The sequence below is a fragment of the Solanum dulcamara genome, chromosome 6, assembly GCF_947179165.1.
Source record: "Solanum dulcamara chromosome 6, daSolDulc1.2, whole genome shotgun sequence".
In the NCBI taxonomy this organism is placed as follows: domain Eukaryota; kingdom Viridiplantae; phylum Streptophyta; class Magnoliopsida; order Solanales; family Solanaceae; genus Solanum; species Solanum dulcamara.
In genome coordinates, this window is record NC_077242.1 from 67,602,050 (window position 1) to 67,625,760 (window position 23,711).

General features: G+C 35.8%; 1 protein-coding gene across 3 annotated transcripts; it reads left to right on the forward strand.

Annotated features, from left to right (window-relative positions):
* Nucleotides 1-12,492: 12,492 nt before the first annotated feature.
* LOC129891293 (structural maintenance of chromosomes protein 5-like) lies at nt 12,493-22,741 on the forward strand. 3 transcript variants are annotated; one of them, XM_055966599.1, is made up of 15 exons: nt 12,493-12,731; nt 15,411-15,538; nt 15,687-15,758; nt 15,831-15,944; nt 16,058-16,126; nt 16,202-16,258; nt 16,746-16,799; nt 16,881-16,943; nt 17,078-17,140; nt 17,467-17,631; nt 17,709-17,864; nt 21,446-21,526; nt 21,654-21,715; nt 21,827-21,949; nt 22,409-22,741. In XM_055966599.1, the coding sequence occupies exons 1-14, from the start codon at nt 12,578-12,580 to the stop codon at nt 21,906-21,908; spliced, it is 1,320 nt and encodes a 439-aa protein (XP_055822574.1). In that variant the 5' UTR covers nt 12,493-12,577; the 3' UTR covers nt 21,909-21,949; nt 22,409-22,741. The 3 variants fall into 3 exon arrangements, with proteins under 3 accessions (XP_055822574.1, XP_055822575.1, XP_055822573.1); XM_055966598.1 differs by having other exon boundaries at nt 12,494-12,731; nt 21,824-21,949; XM_055966600.1 differs by lacking the exon at nt 16,746-16,799 and having other exon boundaries at nt 21,824-21,949.
* Nucleotides 22,742-23,711: the final 970 nt, after the last annotated feature.

The window sequence follows — 23,711 nt, forward strand, 5'->3', positions numbered from 1 at the left end:
CTAAGGCACGACATGAATTTGAAAGAAGTGAAAAACTTTCCTAAACGTCTCATAGCCTCCCATTCATAATTGTGGCGCACTTCATAACCATGAACAAGACCCTATTTGACGCGGTATGTTGGACTCCGAGGACCATTTTCAAAACCTCGTGCTCTGATACCAAGTTTGTCATGACCCAAGTCTAGGGCCTAGACACGACACGGCAAATGAGACACCCGAAGGTACCTCACTCGAGCCTCTTAGCATTCATTAAGCATTTCATTAGTAATGATATATAATAATAAGCAGAAATAACAAGATTTATCCATTTATGTCCAAACATACCTCTACTAATAGACTTGGCAGGGGCTAAGACATGTCCCTAGCTCACCCTCAAAATAAGTGTCACGAAATATTTTAAATAAAGTCTTACTATTCTACATAACCAAAGCTTAGAATAAAAGGGATGTTGTTCCCGAAACATGGGAACTCACCTGTAATGACCCGTTAGGTCATTTTGAGAATGAGTCCTCCTCCTTTCATACGAGACATTTCCTGTAAAATTTTAATGGGTTATTTGGACTATTCGGTAACTTTGGTTAATTAGTTGAGGGATAATTTTAGAGAATTAATTTAATTGATGGGCTAAAGTGTTAATTTATTTAATATCTTATACCACTTTTCTTATATTTAATAAAATAGGTTAGTAGGGTTTATCACTTTTAGTACATGATTAATTTAGAAAACAAAAAGAAGGAAATAAATAATAATAAAAGAATAATAATAATAATAATAATAATAATAATAATATAATATATATATATATATATATATGGCATTAAGCCATCAGGTGACGGCGGCGTAAATAGAAAGAAAAACAACAACGCAGAAATTTAAAAAAAAACATACGGAGGAAGAAAGAAAAGAAAGGGGAAAAGAAAAATAAAGGAGAAGAGAAAAATAGGGATTTTTCATTTCAAAGCGTTAAGGTAATTATTCTCATCCTTTCCATTAAATTTTTATGTGATTATGAACATATTTTTAGGGTATATTGGTGGAGAAACAATGTTGAAATAAGAAAATATAACCCTAGGGTTCTTCATATAAAATCTTGATTTGGGGGTCGAATAACGATCCGTTTTAGCTGAAATTTGACATGTGAGTTTATTTTATCATGAGTGAACATAATCGGAAAGAAAATTTCAGATTTGACTTCAATGACATAGAATGAGTTAGTTTCCGAATTTTGATATATTGAGATAGATAATTAAATATTAGGTATATTATATTTTATGAATTCCATTAAATTTATTATATTGGGCAAATTAGAACCTAACCCTAGGCTTGAAATTCAGAAAATATGGGAGTTGACATATTAAGTGGCATCAAGATTAGGAACTTGATTATAGATTTGGGTAGGTTTTGGGTCTAGGCTAGACATATAATAATATGGGTGTTGTTAGTTTCAAAATTTTATTGTGGTTATTTATTTGACTAGATTACATTGATTTGGAGACCCAACGAAAAGGGAAGGCTCAAGTACCGGTGTAATTGCTTGATTAATTAAGGCAAGTGAATTTCTAAACCTCAGTTTAAGCTTATAGATGCTTGTATTTCTGTGTTATGTGTATTAGGAAGTAATAAGAATTAGACTGGATTATTGACTATATGATTGACCTTAAAAAAATAGAGATGAGGGGTAGAAAATGGTGATCTAATGACATGTATTGGTGGAATTGATATGTTATGATTGTGGATTTATTTTGGACATGTGAAATGACTATGTTGATGTGAGATAGGAAAAATTATGGTTGTTGTCATATTATTATCGTGAATTATATGAACATGAATTGATTGCATTGGTTCTGACATATTGTGAGACTGAAAATGATACGAAATAAAAGGGGTCGGGTCACACGCTCCGTGGCAGGTAATATGAAACAAAGGGGTCGGGCCACACGCTTCGTGGCAGGTAATATGAAACAAAGGGGTCGGGCCACACGCTCCGTGGCAGGAATTATGAAACAAAAGGGGTCGGGCCACACGCTCCGTGGCAGGAATTATGAAACAAAAGGGGTCGGGCCACACGCTCCGTGGCAGGTATTATGAAACAAAGGGGTCAGGCCACACGCTCCGTGGCAGGATATATATATATTAAGGGGACGGGCCACACGCTCCGTGGCAGGTTACATGGACAGAAATGTCCCCCATGGGTTCCGGACTGTAATTCAGCGGATGTGTACCGATAGGACAGACATGCATCATCTCATTGCATTTCATCGCATTTTATTGATATTTGTGAATTTGTGTTTACCCCTTTATTGTTCTGTATATGCTGAACTTGACTTGATATGATTCATTGATGAGACTATTGATGAGTATTCGTGGACTGTATTACTGTTATTATTGTACAAGTGGAGAGTTGGGCTGATTTTATGCAGGTTGTAGTTAAGGAGGTTCGGTTGGGAGGATATGAGTACTTGTATTTATTAAGCTTTGCTTAGTTTTAGCTATCCACTTGCTGAGTACCATGTTGTTTGGTACTCACCCCTTGCTTCCACACTTGTGTAGGTTGTGAGGCCGGACTTGTTTGATCTCCTAGTGTTTCCACCACATCTGAGGCTATTATTTCGAGTGTTGAGGTAGCTGTTACATCCATCTAGCGGACACCTCTTACTCTTTTATTATGTTTTAGTCCTACTCTAGTGACAAAGACATTATGACTGTATTTTCTTTCGTACTTCGGTAATTTATTAGTGGCTTGTATACGTGACAACCAGTCTTGGGGGATTTTGGAGATTATTTATTTGTTTTTGACTAATTTAAACCTTATTTTATCTCAATTACTTCCGCATTTACTTTTCGTTGAGTTTTAGGCTGACTTGTCTTGGTGGGTTGAGATGAGTGCCATCACACCCGAATTTGGGTCGTGACATCACCACTAGCAAATCTTCAACTAATACGAGTTAGCCACGTGGAGGAGATCGAGGAGCGGCGTCGGTTCCTACATGGTGACATCATGTAGGCAAAAGTATGCGTTAGTTCTTTGAATGTACTAAGTATGTGAGTATGCTATGAAATGAAGAACATAAGAGGGACATGAGAAATCAATATGCATGAGTGAATACATGCATTGAACATCATCATAGGAAACCTTAAAATATTCATTTTTTTTGTGGGGAAGTGACCATAACCGATATTTAAGACCATGCGAGCTATTACATGGAATCCAACATAACCACCTACGTTGGCACGGGGAGTCTACTTGCCGGGTAGAACTCCATTCAATTTACATTCATTTATTTAACATTTGGTGGCTACAAGGGCCTAGCCGACAAGGGCTCCTATGGTGGCACATAGTTAATGCAACATGAGACTTTACTTAAGGACCCCTTAGGTCGAGTCCCCATCTACATGCTACATTCGGTGCTAGGTCAAATCCCACGGAATAGCATTTATATATCATAATAACATAAGCATTGTATAACTTTAGACATCAAATCATTTTCGATGGAATAGCTCATTAAACATTTCATTTGATTCAACTATGTGAGAATTATTCCTTCACTTTGAATCCCTTCATGGGCTAAAAGCCCTTTCATCATCATTCAATCATTTCTCAAGACTCCCTTAATCATGGGCATTTGCTTCATAAACTTTCAATTCAACTCCATTTCACCTTACTTTAATCATGAGGAAAACTAGGTGGAATTTCTTCATAAAACCTTTAAATGTATTTTGAAGAATTATTGCAAGCAAGAGAATGATGAAATGCATCAATTTAAAACATCTCAAAATAATCCACCATTTATATTTAAAACCCTCCTTCAAGCCTTCATAGAGGCACATTAGCAAATCATTCAATTCATGCAATTAAGAACCAAAATACATCAATATAAGTAAATAAACTCGAAATACACCATAATCTATGCATTTAAAGTCATCATATAAAAGCCCATAAAGATTCACCCTTAAAATTTCAATATAAATTTTGGAAAGAACTTTTGGACTCCATGGGTGGAAGGACCCATGGATAGAAGCTTACATACCTTGAGGAGTCAACTCTTGAATGAAAAACTTGAAAAGGAATAGAGGCTTGATCTTCTTGGAGATGGAGGAAGAAGGCTTGAGAGCACTTGGGAGGTTATGGCTTTTTGTTCTTAGAGTGTGAGTGAGAGTAAATGAGGAAAGGAGGCTTAAGAGTCTCTTACTAGGTGAATTTTCCTCTCAAAACGACCTCACTTTGGGTAACACACAAGGAAAGGCCGAAATACCCCTTAAAAATCTAAAAAATGGGCTAAGACCCTGCTGGCGCTATAGTGGCGCGTCGCGCCACTACAACGCCAAGCAAAAATGGGCTTAAAAACCCTGCAACCTAATAGTGGCGCGTCGCACCATAGACCAAACTACTGAGGCTGTTTTCTGGCGCTATAGTGGCGCGTCGCGCCACTGGAGCGCCAGGCCTAAAAATCCTGCAATGGTCGCCCAGGCCTAAAATCCCTACAGTACTAGTATGTAGTAAAATTGTCATAACTTTTGACTCCGAACTCCAAAAATTGCGATCTTGGTGGCGTTGGAAAGAAGACTCGAAGGCCTTTAATTTGGTAGGTCGTGGTCCACCCAGATCATTATATTACGAGAGATATGGTCATTTGAAGTTGACTCTTACACGAACTCACTCCGGAAACTTAGTCGATGGGAATTCTTTGGACTTGGCTTGGTGTTAGAGGTCCCTTATGACCCCTAAACACATCCAACACACTTCAATTACTTAGAAATTGATCCTAACTCATATATGAAATTAGAAGTCATCGAGTTCAAGCCTATACGCCTATGAAGGATTGTTCGGGTCTTGACTTGGAAGTTTTCAAGGCATTACACAAGGTCACCATAAAGAATAAGTATCTCTTTCCCAAGATAGATGATCTGTTTGACTAGCTTCACGGTGCCACTTGTTTCTAAAAGATAGACTTTAGATTAGGCAACCACCAGTTGAAAGTGAAAGAATGTAATGAACCAAAGACTGCTTTCCAAAAAAAGAATGGTCACTTTGAGTTTCTGGTTATGTCCTTTGGTTTGACCAACCTCCTGCAACATTTATGGACTTGATGAACAGAGTGTTCAAATAGCATTTGGAAATATTTATGAATGTATTTATAGATGATATACTAACTCTTAAGGAGAAGGAATTATATGCTAAATTTTTCAAATGTGAGTTCTGGCTGTCTATGGCATTCTTAGGCCATATCATTTCTGAAGATGGTATACGAGTTGATTTGTAAAAGATTAAAGCGGTTAAGAACTAGCCAAGGCCTATATACTCGACTGATATAAGGAGTTTCTTGGGTTTGGCCGGCTACTACCATAGATTTATTGAAGGACTCCCTTCCATATCTTCACCATTAACTAAACTGACTCAAAATAAGGCTAAGTTTCAATGGTTAGATGCTTGTTAGAAGAGTTGAAAACAAAACTGACTATTGCACCAGTGCTATCCCTACCCGAGGAAATAGATGGTTTTGTGGTTTATTGTGATGCTTCTAGAGGTTGATTGGGATGTGTGTTAATGCAAAAGGGGAAAGTGATAGCATATGCTTTTAGATAGCTCAAGATTTATGAGATGAACTACCTGGCTCACGACCTTGAATTGGCAGCCGTGGTGTTTGCTCTCAAGATTTAGCGTTATATCATCATGGCGTGCATGTCGATGTGTCCATAGATCACAAGAGCCTACAATATGTGTTTACTTAGAAAGAGTTGAACCTGAGGCAAATGAGATGGCTTGAGTTGCTCAAGGATTATGATATGAGCATTCTCTACCACCCAGGTAAAGCTAACCTTATTGTTGATGCTCTTAGCAGGTTATCTATGAAGAGCACTGCCTATGTAGAAGAGGGGAAAAAAATTGTCCAAAGAGGTGCACTGCTTACACGCTTGGGTGTTCAACTTATTAACTCAAGTGATGGGGGTACGATCGTTCAAAATAGGGTTGAATCATCTCTAGTTACAGAGGTGAAAGAAAATCAAGATCAGGATTCCATTCTCCTTCAACTAAAAAATGATGTTCACAAGCAGAAAGTAATGGTTTTTGCTGAAGAGGGAGATAGAGTGTTTAGGTATCAAGGGAGATTATGTGTTCCAAATGTTGATGGCATCTGAGAGAGAATCATGGAAAAAAACCATAACTCCAGGTAATCCATCCATCCAAGTGCTACGAAGATGTACAATGACTTGAGAGAGGTATATTGGCGAAGTGGAATGAAGAGAAATATAGAAGAGTTTGTGTCTAAGTGCCGAACTGCCAATAAGTTAAAGTTGAGCACCAAAGGCTTTGTGGAATAACTCAGAATATTGAGATTCTAGAATAGAAGTAGGAGATGATAAATATGGACTTTATTATAGGTCTATCGCGGTCCTACAGACAACATGACTCTATTTGGGTGATTGTGGACAGAATGACCAAATCAGCCTATTTTTGCCAGTTAAGACTAAGGACACCGTAGAGGATTATGACAGACTGTATCTTCTAGAGATTGTTAGACTGCGTGAAGTTCCTTTGTCTATTATTTCAGATAAGGGAGATCAGTTTACCACTCAGTTTTGGAAGTCATTCCAAAAAGTCATGGGTTCAAGAATGAACCTTAATAATACTTTTCATCTACAGACAGACGGCTAGACAGAGCATACGATTCAAACATTGGAGGATATGTTGAGAGCCTATGCCATTGCCTTCAAAGGTAATTGGGATGATCATTTACCTCTTATCGAGTTTGTATACAATAATAGCTTCCATTTGAGCATTCAGATGGCTCCATATGAAAGTCTATATGGGAGAAGATATAGACCGGCTATTGGTTGGTTTGAGGTTGGTGAAGCTGAGTTGATTGGGCCAGACTTAGTTCACTAATCCATAGAAAAGGTAAAGATCATCAAAGAGAGGTTGAGCACTGCTCAAACTCGCCAAAAATCCTATACTGATGTTAGGAGGAGAGATTTGGATTTCGAAGTGCATAATTGGGTATAGTTGAAAGTTTCACCCATGAAGGGTGTGATGAGATTTGGAAATAAAGGAAAGTTTATTCCACGCTATATTGATCTTTATCAGATTATGAAGAGAGTTGGTAATGTAGCTTATGAATTAGAGTTGCCTCTAGAGTTAGTAGTTGTTCATCCCGTATTTCACATCTCCATGCTTAAGAAGTGCTTGGGAGATCTGTCGTTTGTTGTCCCAACTAAGAGCATTGGGGTGAAAGAGAGTTTGAATTATGAAGAGATCCCACTTTAAATTATTGATCGTTAGGTTCGTAAATTAAGAACCGAGGAGGTAACATCCGTTAAGATTCTATAGCGGAATCAATTTGTTAAAGAGGCTACATGGGAAGCTGAAGAGGATATGAAAGCTAAATATCCTCATTTATTCATACCTCATAATGATGAGATTGATGGTAATGTTCCTTTTCTATATTTGATTTGAAGCCCTTTCTGAGTTTGAGTATTTGATATGTATTCTTGAGTTTGAGTAGCTGATTGTACGAATGATTGACTGTTGAGTTCTTGATTATATTTAGCCTTGAGAGAACCCTTAGCTTAGTTTTTATTCGAGGAAGAATGATCCCAAGGGGGAAATATTGTAACACCTCATGTTATTCTATCCTAGACTAAGTTTGATGGCCATAAGAAAGATTGAGGAAAGTGAATTGTGCCTATGTGTAAGAGTCAACCTATGAGTCATAGAAACTCTGATGGATCGTAGGAGGAACTCGTAGTGTTGTCATTAAGGTTTGAAATCTGGCAGAGTCTAGAAGTGAGTCTACGAGTCTATTCACGACCCTTAGAGAAGTTGACGACTCATAAGAATGAGTTATGGAGTCAAGGTCTAACTTCGCAAAAACAAAAGCCTCAATACTTTGGCTACAAGTCAATAAGACAAACCATAGAAAGGATCACGAGATGTAGAAATAACTCGTAGAGACCCTTGACACTTAGCCAAAAATTCAAGACTCCAAGTCACTTCTATGAGTGAAGTCTAAGACTTGTCAAAAGGTCCACGAGTCGTAGAAATAACTCGTAGAAGAGATTCAGAGTCTGAGAGTATTGACAAGACGAGAAAGGTCTACAACGCGTAACACTTTCTATGAGTCATAAACTTGACTCATAGAAACGTTTATAGACTACAACCCAGTTCTATGATTGGTCTTCTACGACCTGTAGAAGTGTCTACAAGTCGTAGAACTGATCTGTAGACGGCCAGAGTCGATTTTCATGAAGGGTATTTATGTCTTTTCCCACCCTTCCCCAACTAAAACCCTAACATTTTAAGACTACATTAAGTCCCGTACCAGTACCTAGTATGCATAATACTCTCATTAACACTTAGATAATTTGAAAGCGAGGATTTGAGAATAGGAGAAAGACTAGGGTTCAAGTTCTTCAAGCGGGGTCTTCGAGTTCCTAATTGTTTTTATGTTCTATGTATGTAATGCTAAATAAAACATGGATTTTGTTCCTCCATGAGCCCATGATTGTGATAGGTTGATTGTGAATGGATTGAGTCCTCATTAATGTGTTCTTGAGAATTCCTTTTCTAAAATTTACATATTTTAATGATTATTAATAAGTTCATGCTTTTCTACAAATCAATTCCTTGAAAGTACGATTTGAACTATTTGTTTCATAAACCCTAATAGCATCTTGATTAATATTGAGGTGTATATACTTAAAGATTGAGTTTAGAGCCTTAAACTTATGAATGTATGATTGTGATGGTGATACGAGCATGATGATAGTGTTGATGATTTGATAGTCCTGTATATTTTCATAATTGAACCTAAGTGAATGGTCTCAACTGATTGTTGTCGTAAATGATTGTCTAAACTATCTCTTAAATAAATGATTGGGAAATTGATTGGTTGAGAGGATTGATTTGATAGAATGGATGAGTTGAAAGGAGTCCAAAAGAGACTTATTGATTTCATTTGATCTAGATTGATTGTCTTAATAGCTTTGAGTCTTGAGAGGAGTATCGAGCACCGAATTGAGTAAGAGTAAGTAATAACGCAAATCTAATAACTACATCGCCAAACGTAGGAGAGGATTGAACAGATAAGTTAGATGTTTTCTAAATTATTTTCCTGACATGATAGAACTTGATTGGTTTTGGATCCATGATTGGTTGATTCGTTCTTATCCTGGCAAGGCGTGGAAACAACATCGACTTTTGTACTATCATTAGCTGATAGGTGATGGTTGTCGGATAAGAGAAACTTTCATATAGGTCTTGATAGTACTCTGATTGGATTGGATTGGATTTTTTGTGATTGGTCTTTGTCCAAATCTTATTCTTATTTAGACTTAGGAAATTTTAATTGAGTTGTTCATCTTCCTGATTTGAGATTTCTGAGTTGATTTGATTCTACCTTAATGTATGCTTCATTTTGCTATATTACATACTCATACATTTCATGTACTGCATCCATTTGGGCCTTCATCATTTTCTGATGCAGAGACAGGTACTAAAGATCATCAACAGGCACATCGAGGATCTATTCGCATTTAGCTACTTGGTAAGTCCTCTCTACTTTCAGAGGATACCACATATATCTTTCTATCTTTTGAGTTAGTGTTTCTTTATTTGATTTGAGATAGCCATAAACCTGTCATTGTCACTATTTAGATAGTTGATAGAGGCTTCATAGACTAGATTATTGATGTTGTCGATTGGTTTGGTTATTGGCTAGTTTCATTTATACTAGTCCTATTGATTTGATTGATTAGAAAGACTTGTTGGCCTTTGGCCTTATTTATGAGTAGTATTCCTAATAAACTGAGTCTTCCGCTGATAAAATGTAATTGAATGAAAGTATGATTGGGCTAAGTGGTCCATTTGAGGAACAAAAATAATCTTCGAGTGTCGGCCATATCTAGGGTACCCTCTCGAAACGTGACACAAGTCCTCTAAACTCAACCTAAGCATGATACTCACCCTCAATAGATAGCAATGGGAAGGAAGTTTATTAAAATGAATGTTCACCCCGTCTTAGAGTCAACTCAGTACTCAATTATGCTCAAGACCCCCAACTCAACCCCTCGGGCGGTCATTTCAAGTCAAATAACCTTTTGACATCTCTAACACAATAAAGCCATGGATTACACAATCTTAACATAGATAAGATAGCAATTCAGGCCCCCACATGGGCTATACAGCTCAATAAGCCCCCACACAAGCATCGTAAGTAATTAAATAGTCCCAAACTCCACTATAACCCCATCCCAAAGTCTACAACATAGGATTAACTAATTATCTCATCTCAGTCTCAAGAAGGATAGCCAAACCTACCTCAATTGTCGAAACCATACTCAAACACTTCCACCGCACCAACGACACTTGAATTCAATGCTCGAGATGACAACCCATTATTAAGAATGAAATATATGTGTCATAAGGAGTCTAATGACACTCATATTGATAGGTTTCAGAAGTGAGGGGTAAAATGGTCCAAAAATTGATTAATTTTGAAAAGGATCAAATCTGTAGATTTCTTATAAAATGAATTCTACTAGTAATAAGGAACTGATGGTTGAAAAAGCCATAAAAATAGAGTATAAATCGAGTTAGAAATCACTATTTTTGTTAAATTCGGGTTAGAGAAGAAAACATGAAATTTGAGTTTGAAACATGGAATTTAGAAGTCAGAATCGTGGAATAATGGACGAAAATCAAAGGTTTTAGTTGAAAAATGCTTACCCAAATGAAATCTCTCAAAAATCTCCTTCACAAATCTCCCTTCCAAGCTCCTGGAAATCAAACATGGAAGAAAAGACCCAAAACCTATTTTTTGGACTTCTCAAGTGTCGCAAAAGCGACATAAGGTCGCTAAAGCAGAAGTTTGCTTTAGCAAACCCTGCTTAAGTGAGCCCCTTCGCTTAAGCGATGGGTCTCCCTAAAGCGAAAGTTCTCTTTGGCGAACCTGGTCCCCTTAAGTGGACCCTGCACCTGCAACACAGTATCAGCTCAAGTCCTAAATTCCAAATCTCCAATAGGACCCTTGGAATTCATTCTGAATTTCGTACACACAAATCATATATGCACTCCTACTAAATTCGACGTTCCGAACCCAATGGAATAATTATAATTTGAATTCTAGGTCTCCTTGACTTAAAACTCAATAACTCGCAACAAAGCTAATATGAACCTCAAAAAGACCAAAATGCCCTCAAAACTTTCAAAAAATATAACGAACCCTCTCTTAGGCCCTAAAATCACCTCCCGAAATCAAAGGAATCATCAAAAATCTAATCTGAGTCTCTGAACTCGAATTGTTGACCAAAGTCAAACTTAGCTCATTTAAAACCAAATTTTCCAACTTGGAACCTCAATTTTTCGATACAACTCAAAATTTGAAAACGAAGACACTCCTAGACCAATTTTTACATTTCGGAGTTGATGGAACTGACAAAATTCTATTTCAAGACCCGTAGCTCTGGTGGTATCGAAAATCATTGTTTAGCAATTTAACTCTTTAAAACTCAAAAACTTGCTCAATTCACAAACTATTAAGACTTTTACAAATTCAATTACTCAAACTGATCAAATAACACTCGGGGCACTAATGAGAGAGGTAAAATGGTAATTTCTCAAGAATTTTCAAAAATGACCTTCAAAGTCATTACACTATTATTATAAATTAAGTAGATTTTTAGGAATCATGTAGTGTAGAGGGCTAATTACCATTTTTCCGTACCCTTTTTCAATTTATAGAATTCTCTTAAAAATAAGGTAATCCGGATACATTAATTTAGTAATCCAGATACATTAATTCAATAATTCAGATACATTAATTAGGGTTTTTATGTATCAGCGGGTAACATTTAAAATATGATAAATTGAACATAGAGATAATTTATGAATTAGAATTAATGTATTTGAATTACTGAACTAATGTATTCGGATGGAAAGAAAGAATTTTTTGAAAATTTTTGAAATGAATGGGAATAATGAAAATTATAGCAAATAAAAGAATGTAATTATGTAATTTTTCCTAAATTAAATCACTATAGACTATGAGCCCGTTTGGATGGGCTTAAAAAGTAACTTTTATGTATGAAGTGCTTTTAGAACTTTAAAGTGCTGAAAGTTATTTTTATAAATAAGCAGTTGAGTGTTTGGATAAAAGTGCTTATGATGTGAATTTTAGGGTTAAAAGAGTAAAAAAAGATAGTTTGAGAATTTAGTTAAAATATAAGGGATATAAAAGTAATTTTCATGGTCAAAGAAAATGACTTTAAGCACTTTGGAAAAAAAAAGTTAGGAATTCTAACTTTTCATTTTTGACTGACTTTAAGAACTTTATGGCTTAAAGTCAGCATTAAGCAAACACGTCCAAAAGCTAAAAAGGGACTTTAAGTTGGTTTTGACCAACTTAAAGCCAATCCAAACGGGCTCTATATATTATCCTTGGGCCTAAAGTCCTAGTTGGCAAATTGAAGACATGGATAAAATAGTAAAATCAAGTGAATCTCGAAAACCCAAGAGTCCAAAACTGTCTGCATTTTCTCTTCGTGAAATAAAAAAAAGTCAGAGAAAAGTCTCAGTGCAAATATGGCGTTCTTGAAACTGCTTCTCTACTCATTCCTATTTCTCCAAATTTTCACAACAATTTCATCAAATGATTCAGAACCCATTATTGATTCAGATGCAGATTCATCTATCAGACTCCAACTTGACCAACTCAACTCCAAGATTTCTCTTTTAGGTTTTTCCTATGCCCATTTTTTTTTGTATTATATGCTGTTTATACTCAAAAATGGAACTGTGTCTTAGTAATTTTTTATCGTCTGTTGGAAATTGATTCTCCCAAGTTGAATTCTTGGAAATTTATCATCTGGATTTACTTATAAATGTAGCATTTTTCTCCTCTGGTCCAAATAGAGTGTAATAGATATAGATGAGTCATCCGTTACGAATTTGAGATTAAGGCTTAGTTAAGATTGATTCTTTTGATAATTTAAGTGAAAATATTTGAGTTAATTTAACCTCTCAAGTCCACCTATTAGGGCACCTAAAATGAGAAGTGAATGATTTTCAAACTCAAGATGGATTGCAGTTGCTTTGGTGAAGAAGTGGGGCGGTTGGGTCAGTCGGGTTAAATTAATTACTGGGTTAAGACCCAGTTGTCTGTACAATCCGCCCAACCTATCCCGTGAAAAGTTGGAGAATACAAAAGAATTAACGGTTAGAATTATGTAGGGATTAGTTATTTAGGGAATAGTTATGCAAATATTAAGAATGCAAGGATTAGTAATGTTGGTAAACATCACATGTCTCTTTTTTAGATTGTTTGGATGAATATTGAAAGAAGTGAAAAGTAATTCCTTAGTAGTAAGGTAGATATACGAATGCATGTTGTTACATTAGTACTTTTATCATTTCATAGAGGTAAGAAATGAGTATCAGAATATCATTTCATACTTTTGGTGTAGAGTAGGATCTCCTATTGTACAGACAATTGAATTGATTTGATTAAACAGATTGGAGAACAATTCCTTTTTTTCTTTCTAATATTCTTTGCTTGTGAATTGGGTTATATTTTGACCCTGCGGATTACACTACTTTGACCCGATTGATTGATGAGTTATTTTGGTTTCCACCTGTTGGGTCAACTTAACAAATGGTCATGACCCAACCTGTAGAAACACTGGACGGGCTAGGGGGGTTTGGGTTGATTTTTGTCACCCCTACTTTGGTCTATGTAGCAGGAGGACCTGAAAACGAAGAAGCAGATTTTAGTTTGTGGGTATTCCTGGTATAGAGGAAATGTTTTCTAGAAACCTTGGAAATGTTAGTCTCTACTTTCTTAGCTATACTTTTTTAAAAACTTAGATGTTTGGTTGCTGGTTAGAGTTATGTAGGCATTAATAGTGTAGGGATTAGTTATGTAGGGAATAATTATGCAAGGATTAGTTATGAGGATCAATTATGCATAAATTAGTTATACATGAATCATTTACTCAAAAAATAAATAAATTAGTTATACATGAATTAATAATACGTGGATTACAACGTAGAGATTAATCTTTATTGAATATTTAGTTTGTTTTTAATTATACAATGTGTGATTTTTAAAAAAAAAATCTTAACTTTTAAAATAAAATAATTTTTCACCAAAGGGTGTGACCTAGTGATCAATGAAGTGGGTTGAGAACCATAAAAACTCATGTTCGAATTTCAGTAAAGACAAAAATACTATGTGATTCTTTCCCATTTGTTCTAGCCTTGGTGGATAGAGTTACATAGTACGTATTGCTGGTGGGAGGTGACACACATCCTGTGGAATTAGTTGAAGTGTGCCCAAGTTGGCATGGACACCACGGACATAAATATAAAAGAAAACATATTTTTTTAAAACAACTTAGCCTCGAGTATGAGGGCTTTTTGTCTTTTTGATTTATAAATTCATACATTAGTAATACATGTATTGCTATTCCATATTCTACCCAGCATTAATTAATAAATAGGTTTTGTATAACTCATGGATGTATTACTTCACTTGTTGTTGTTGCATGCATGTATTACTTATACCACCAAGGGAAAAGGCAACCAAACATAGTATAAGTTATGTTGAATCTTATGTAGATTAGGAAAAAGCCAACCAAACATGGTATAGTTATACTCAATTTTATGTAGGTTGAAGATCAACAACCAAACAACATATAAAATTGATACTAGATTTTATACATGTTTTGTGGTACCTATGCTTGACCAAACGAGCCCTAAGGTAATACAAAATACTGGCCTCCTTGGTGCATTGGATTTATATGAATTAAATTTGAGTGAATGTTGACTTTTTGATTAAAGGTTTAATGAAACATCCTGACCCTGGTCTGTAATTAACATAAAAAATAGGAAATTTCGCATTATGATCTTAGCATTTAATTTTCTATTTGGAAGAACTGAACAATTATTTGTCACTGTTTGGAACATTTGTCGAGTAAAAAACTAAGAATTATCAGTTATATGGTGTTTAGACTTTTCTTGTTGGAAACTAAATTAGCCCTTTGTCTTTTTGTGGATTTGGCTATTTTGTTAGTTGGAAGATTATTGAGTGATTTCAATCAATCAACTATGCATCATCCCAAACTAGTTGCGCTTTGCTACATGACGCCTCTATTATCTATTTCACTCTATTTGAGCCCATGTCATTCCAATACTCGACAGTTTGTCCTGTGGGAACAAACTAGGAGTTCTCTCAAAGTAGAAATTCTTTAAATCTGGTACTTGTTCCTATAGTGAAATCGTTAATGAAACAGATAAACTCCAGACAAATGCTGACCTTATGTAGGTGTAACAACGAATAATCTAGGTAATGTGCAAAAGTAAAATTCTTTCCCTTCTAATTAACAGCTCAATTTTGTTTCCTTTTCTTTGGATGAAGAGTCACGCATTGATGAAAGTACTCGTGAATTGAGAACGAAGGATGCGAGAATCAAAGAGCTAGAGAATACGGTTGACTTGAAATTAGCCAAATTGGCTTCTCTACAAAGTGAACTTCAGTTATTTCAGGTTTGGCAACACATAACTTTTGAAAATGAGAGTCGTCATTTTTAGCATCTGAGAAGCTAAAGAATTCAGACAGTGATAACTGATAAAAACAGGAATATTTCTGTGCTCTAGAGTGGTCATTAACTTGATATATACTTATCTTCGCTAGGAAAAAGGATCCCTTACTGCAAAAGAGCTGGTTTCTAAGGCTAATGTGCGTGCCACTGAACTTGAGCGCCAGGTTAGTTATGTTTTAGCTGGCTTCTTTTTACTGATATTGTGCTGCATTCCTTATTATACTGCTGATGTGCAGATAGATGTTCTTAGAAGGGAAACAGAAGCACAAAACGAGAAGAAAGCTATTCTGGAAATCAGTACAAATGAAGCAGAGGAGAAAATACTGGAACTAAATCTAAAACTTGAAAGTGTATGTGCTATTTACTTGAATTTTCATATTTGGGACTTTCAAATATAATCCTTTTTGCATTCACTTCCTATGGAATTGACATCACTTTGTATTGTATGCATATTTGATTTTAGCTACAACGGATAAATGAGGAGCAGAATGCTAGGATCCGTAAAACAAAACGTGCTCTTCAAGTGGCAGAGGTTTCCATTACTTACTTTCTTTGACTATAGGAAATACTGATTAGCTGAGGGTACTAATACTTTAGGTGGCTTCAGGAAGAAATGATGAAGGCTAAATTGGAGGCTTCTTCTGTTTCTGAGCAGCTTGAGGAGGTAGAATCAGTACTTCTGAAATTATCATATTTTCTTCTTCTTTTTTCTACTTGTACTTGTATTTGGTCTGTCATTGATTTCAAATATATCTAGAAATATGTATCCCCAATGATGTCTTTCTACTGCAATGAGGTTCTTATCCTCTCTTTAGTTGTTCCATTTTTCGCTGGGAAGTTTCCAATTCCCTCGTTTGATACACTCTTCCATCTAAGATTTGGGTGATGGCATTAATTATCAAAATCGACCTTGAAGACCAAAATGTCATATTTTATTTCTTTCTGCTTCTTCACTCTTATTTCCTTCTGTGTTTCCTTCTTCTTTTTTTTTTTTTAAGTGAACTATTTCCCATTGAGGTGGGGGTTCTGATATTTTATAACAAGAAAAATACTGATGGGAACTTGATAAAATTAGTGTGATGACTCTAGAGGAAAATCAATTAATTATTCACTGAATCACATGTCCTCTCCCTTTATTGTTGTGAGACCAGGTCAAAGAAGGATGGCTTCCACCTTGGTTTGCTGTTCATTTTGTAAATTTTCGGGTGATTATACTTATTCTTTTGCATATTATAAGGAAGTCTCTCTTTTTATCCATTTTCCTTAGACTTATCGTGATTGTGCAGTCAATTGTTATGACTTACTGGAATGAGCACGGAAGACCAGCTTTGGATCTGACCTTAAAAAAGGTCTTGTTCTTCTGCTAATGCTTCTAATTAGTCAGTACTTCATTTAGGTCAAGTTACACTTTGTTCTTTATAGTATTCTTGAGATATCTATTCTGCATTATAGATGTCAATCCTTTTATCAATGATTTTTTCAGGCCCTGGAGACCAAATCTGAAGTAGTAAAGATGGTGGAGCCTCATATTCACTCATTTAAAACAGTAAGCTATTCCCTTTTAGTTTCTCCTTTCTTCCAAAGGAGGCATTTCTTCTTTGATAGTTCATCTATTTTGTTCTGTTATCTAGTTTGTCACTGTGGTCACCTTGACCCCCCCCCCCTTCTTAGTGCCTTCCCTATATTTGCATAGCTCTTTGTATGTATTCCTCTATGCTTTGAATATATATATAGGTCTGGGTGATCCGGCGATGGTAATTTATAGTTTAGATTTTTGTTGGTTTTTCATTTCCAGAATTGAAATAACATATATACTATGCTTTTCTTCTCTATGTTCAATTGGTCCCTGATTCCCTGTTGTTTCATTTGAAGAAATGGATCCCAGCTATGAAAGAGCGTTCAGTGAAATTTGCTCATGAGGCCGGGCCTCATATACAGAGGCTCAAGACTAAGACTATTCACCTTTATCACGAATCCAAGAAGTTTATGGAACCTCATATTGTGAACGCACAGGAGGTCATCCAACCCTACGTCCAGGTATATTTGTTTTTTCCATCTATGTTCAATGACTGTGGTCAGCGTGATTTATTTATATCAGCCTACTAATTTGGCAGGAAGTTAGGAAAGTCGCAAACCCTTATGTTGACCAAGTTTCACTGGTGATGAAACCTCATATCGAGAAAGCAAGGGTTCTCTTGCAACCTTACACCAAGAAAGTTCATCGTCATTATAGGAAGGTCAAGAAAACTGTCAGTTTATATCATCACCAGGCATGATGTCTCTCTCTGTCTCCTCTGTTTTCCCTACCTCAGTCTCCTGTTGGTGCTGCTCCACTTTTGATGTGCCATCCTTGATGTTTTCTCGCTTGATTTTCTTTTCTGATCACGTCAGATCTTGAATTGTTCCCACCCGGACTTTTTATTACAAATACAACCTACAGTAATTATTGCCTCGACATTACCAACAAAAAGACATGATTTTATCTCGTGGAGTTTACTGTCTGGAGGAAGGAATGAAGAATGAACTCGTTGGACAACTTAACTGTCAAAAGGGAAGGAGGGAGAGATTAAAAAAGTTGGAATTGAAAATAAAATTAATGAGATATTTGCAGAATAAACTTATTGAGGTGATTTACAGAATTATTTGCATGAAAACCCATGTTTTGCAAGAAAGTTGAACCTTTTATTTTGTATAGATCAATATGAGACCTAAATAGAGGCATCCTTTTCTTGCTTAGCAGACATCAAATAGGTAAAGGAAAGACACATATCTATATCATACACCCACACACATCCTTGTGTCACTCCGTGCTGTGGTTCTTTTTGTCATAAAATAGCTGGGCCATGTGGGTGGGGGGTGAGGGTGAGTAGACCTATGCTGTTGCTCATCAAATATTTGACAATAGCGGCTCATATTTATCTTCATGGATAGAGATAAGTAGGTTATAGTAAAGGATATTCGCATTGGTGCTTGTCTAGAAGAGACCCGAATAACAACTAGTATTCTGGTGAATATGCTATCATCTAACACCTTGTTTTCTTTTTCCACCAATTCATGCTTTAGATGTATGGTTACTTGCTTCAAATGAGCGTCTGATTTGGAGTATATATTAGGGAAAAGGCAGGAAAACACCCCCAAACTGTCTCGGATTACTAGTTACACACTAATACCTTGCAGAGGGTCCTATGATTCCCCTGGACCATTTGAAGATTGAACAAAAACTCCCTTAAAATGCCAACATCATATGTGTTGGATAGGGAAGTACAGATGCCTGACACGTGTACATTTGATAAAAAAAATAACTTTTATTTTTTTCTTTCGTTTTCTCCTTTTTCACTTTGCCGCTATATCACCAACAGCCCGACGCTGATTGAACCCTTTCATCGCCAGTGAGCCCCACCATCCCCTTCAAATAGCTCCACAATCTCTCTTTCCATCGTCGTTGACCCCTTCTTTTCTTTCCTTTTTTCTTTTCCTTTATTTTTCATTTTCACCACAGAGGAGAAAAGAAAATAGAAGGAAGGAGAAAAAAATACAACATATATATATGTGTGTGCATATATATATATATATTGTATTGAGAAAATAGCCAAAAGCCTCCCTAACCTATATTCGGATTTCCAACTACACACTTTAACTTTACGGGAGTCCTATTACCCCCTGAACTGTTTAAAACTGAAATAATTACACCCTTAAAAAGCAACAACCACATTTATGCTGACCAGTGAATTGCACGCGTTTGACTTGTCGAAATTTGATTAATTTTTTTAAAAAAGTTTTTCTTAATAATTCTTTTCCCCTTTCTCCTATATTCCCCCCATTTCTTCAAACCCCTAAAGTAATTGCACGCGTTTGACTTGTCGAAATTTGATTAATTTTTTTAAAAAAGTTTTTCTTAATAATTCTTTTCCCCTTTCTCCTATATTCCCCCCATTTCTTCAAACCCCTAAAGTAATTGCACCATTACTGTAAACATCAAAGTCCATCGGAATTGGCTTGTGAAGAACAAAGATGAATAGTGATGGTGGAGCTCGTCAAGCGATATTCAAGCTTTGATCGTCGGAGAACCTGAACAACAAACTAAAGAAAAGTGAGGGGAAGGAAAGAGAGGAAGAACGGAGGAGTGGGGATGCCATTAATGGAGGTCAACTGAGATGGGTACTCCTCTTAGGAAAGACGAGGAAGAGCCGATGATGCGTTCCATGTCATCATTGTCAACGTCGGCGGTGTCAAATTTAAAGAGAAAAAAGGTTGATTCACCATCGATTGATTAATTAATGAGATTGATAACATGTGGATTCTGAGATGTAGGTCATTGATTGAGATTTGAGAAAAGAAAAAAATTCTCTTTTGGGGGTTCAATTGAATTTGATGTAAACCCAATTTGATTTTTTTTCAAATCTGATCAAATCCTTTTAGGGTGATATAAGTACATGTCATTTTATCTATAATTGATTTGATTGGTATTACAAGTTTTTTATATGAGAGTTTAAAAATTTGTGTGAAATCAACAATGGTGAAGATGGTGGTGGCAGCGGCAGCTTAGAGATGGCGAATGGTGAAGGAATTTGGTCTTTGTTGCTACGAAGAAGAAAGACAATAAATAAGAAAAAAAGAAAAATTAAAAATACATATATTTATGAAAAGAGATATTAAAAATAAAGTTTTAATATTTGTCTTTTGTGCTCACTCTCTCAAAGAGAGTGGAATACACTCACCTTACCAGCTAAGCATTTAGGGAGGTAATAATTTCAGTTTTAAACACTCCAGGGGGTAATAGGACTCCTGTAAAATTAAAGTGTGTAGTTGAAAATCTGGGTATAGGTTAGGGGGGCTTTTGGCTATTTTCTCTATTGATTTAATAACAGAATTGTTATAAAAATAAAAAATTTACACTTTTTTTTGCTTCACTCTCTTTGCCACTATAACACTTTAAAATAATTTGAGGAGGTCATAGGACTCCCACAAAGTATCTCGGTGTATTGATAATCCTTGACAAGTCTAGGGGTACTTTTATGCCTTTCCCCTACATATTACACCAGTTTTGGTTGCATGTCAACTTAATTTTTTTAACTAAAAATTATTACAATGGAAATGTATGTTTTATTGCCCATTCACGTGTTTTAGTTTTCGTTCAATAGCACCATGGAGTTTCTCTTGCTATTTTACAACAACAACATACCCAATGTAATCCCACTAAGTGGGGTCTGGGGAGGATAGGGTGTATGCAGACCTTGCTATTATACATTAAGTTATTAACCTAATATTTAACAATAATTTCAATGGAGTTCAAAAGTTTTATAGCTCTGCCTCTTTCTCATTAGAAGTACGGTCTTACTGTAAATAGAAAGCAAAAAAAAAAGTAGCAATTTGCCTCTGATGGGTTCAATGAATGGCTGCCTGTAATTTCTGATTTTTCCAATTAACACTATTATAATTAGGTGGAGATCTAACTTTATTCTGGCTTCTTTCTGGTATGAACATTAAATTCTTTTTAAAGAACATACCAAACGTGGTGTGTTTACAAAAGCCAAAGCGATTTGAGGACTTACCTTGAGAAAAATTGTGAAAGCTTTTGGGGAATGTAACGCTGAATGATGCGGAGTTTGGCAGTATGGCTACTAAGTTTCAATTAAGGGAAAGAACATTCAAGCATGCATAGTTTTTTTCAATTCAAATGATAACCTTTTTTCTATAATGTGTTGGTAAAATTTAACTTCAGTATTTCATTTATCTTTCAGCGAACTGTTTTTTTCTCTTCTTCTTGTGATGACTGAAAATAGCTATTCTTAGTCTTAAAAGGATGATGACAATCGGCTTATATAGACCATTGTTGCTTTTAATTTTGAAGGCTCAAGAAAACATACATCACATGTTGAAGAATAACCTCATCACCAAGCCGTATGCTACAAAGGAATTGGCTTGGTATCTGGTATGTAGTGCTTTATCGTAAATCTCGTTTAACATCAGATATTGAGTGAGGGTGGATTATGTTTTTGTTCTTATGATATTTTGGCTTAACATATAGTTATTAGTTTTCACTTTCGTATTTATTCCAGGCCTCAGCTTTGCTGGCTGTACCTGTGATCTTTCTTCTAAATTTGGTATCAGATTTTAGGCGGTTAGTTTTCACGACTTTGCTTTTGGTTAACCATGATTTTATTTGGAGTAGCTTTAACATTCTCTTCCCTTTGTTGCGACTTCAATGTGATTGTCCTACACATTTCAGCAGCAAGAAGCCAAAGAAGCATTCTCGTAGACACCATAAAAGTCACACACGTCGCAGGGCTAAAAGAGCACATCCTGACAAATGAAGTTTTATGCGACCACTCTATATATTCCAATTGAGTTGAAGGTAAAGTTTTGCTGTTTGCTTTTGCCTAATGTTGCTTAATAAAATTTGAGGGCTATTTCATGATAGTTGCAACTGCTTCACTATCTAGCCTAGTGCCTACGACCAATCAACAGGGCGATAATGCCTCCACTAAGTCAGCATTAAGGGAAGGAAGGAAAGTGAGAATGTGGGATGATTTAAAATGTTAGACATGTTTGTGCATATGTTGAGCAGATTAGTATGCTTTCTCTGGTCTAAGTTATGACGATCCTGCATATGGGTTTATTTAGAACATGATAACGTTGATAAATTGAAGCATAATGCAAAGCTGACTACATTAAATTGTACCCTCAGCCGCACCATTATCTTTTCTTGTGAAAATGCGCTGGAACAACCAATTCTGCTTTGATATTCTATTTGTAGGTCTGGAAATATATTTGGCTGTGTCTATAATTCATTTTATTCATGTTTATTGAACAGATTCCATGCATCAGTCCCCCGCGCACTGCAATATCCAGGGGGGGTTGAATGCCCTGGTTCATGAGATGCTAAACACAATATCCGGAGATTTTTGATAACGAATTAGAATGAAATGTTATACTCAGTTTTCTTGGAGAGAAAACGTAGGGACTCAGTAAATTTAATACACAAGTCTATAGTTTAGAGGATTTAGGCTTTTACTCTGATGAATCATCTCCAGTTTACCTTTGTGTTGTTTAATGACATTGTATCTGTTCCCTCTTGACAGTGAAAACAGATATTCTCCATAGATTTGGACCTCTTTATCAATAATTTTCTTTTTTATTGTTTTCATGTTGGGACACATATATAATTATGTCAAATATCGAACTTCGATTTACTTCATATTTTAAAATTGTCTAACACTTTTAATGATGAAGAGCGCGAATCAATCTCAAATCTTTTTTGTGCATAGATTGAGATCTCTTTATCAAAATAAAGAAAAATCTTAACCCTCATATAGGGATAATGTTGAATATATGCCAAGTCAAATATGGAACTTTGGTCTATATCTTTTCTAATTATCTTCCTTTTTGAAATGATGCAGAGCTCAAATATTTTCGTTTGTGAACCTTAACCTCTTTATCAATAGTAATAATAATAAAAATAGCATCTCTATGTTGGACTCTGTTATATATACTCTTAGAATGTAAAAATTTCAAAGGAAAACTTCCCCACCAACAAATGATTACTCGAGCTCTAACAACTTAGCAAACAAAAAATTTGAACTAAGTGCCCCACCTTCTACTATGAGCAAAGAAGATCAAGACATGAGCGACCAAGAATTGGATCTACTAACTCGAAGCACAAAGAAACACAAGGAGACCTGTGGACAAGACAGTGAACAAAGTACTGCAACTAAAGTAAGTTTTCTTGATTCTCTAATCTCCAACATGACCGAACAGAACATCAACTTTGTTACACAGGGCCTCGAGAACATTAGTTTCTAGGATGAGCAAGATAACCCGCTCAATCATCCAAACTTTATTCCTATCACTTCTGAAGATAAGCTCAGACTCTACACCCCTTGGAAATATGCTCTCATCATTACACTAGTGGGCAAAAAAATGGGATATCTAGCCTTACAAAATCACCTGCAGACCATCTCGAAGATAACCGAAAAAATTAGCCTTATTGACCTGGGCGAGGATTTTCATTTGATCAAGCTAACGAACCCAGAAAATTATGGTAAAATCCTCCACAATGGACCTTGGTTTATAGGATCACAATTCTTATCAATTCGCAAATGGGAGCCTAAATTTAA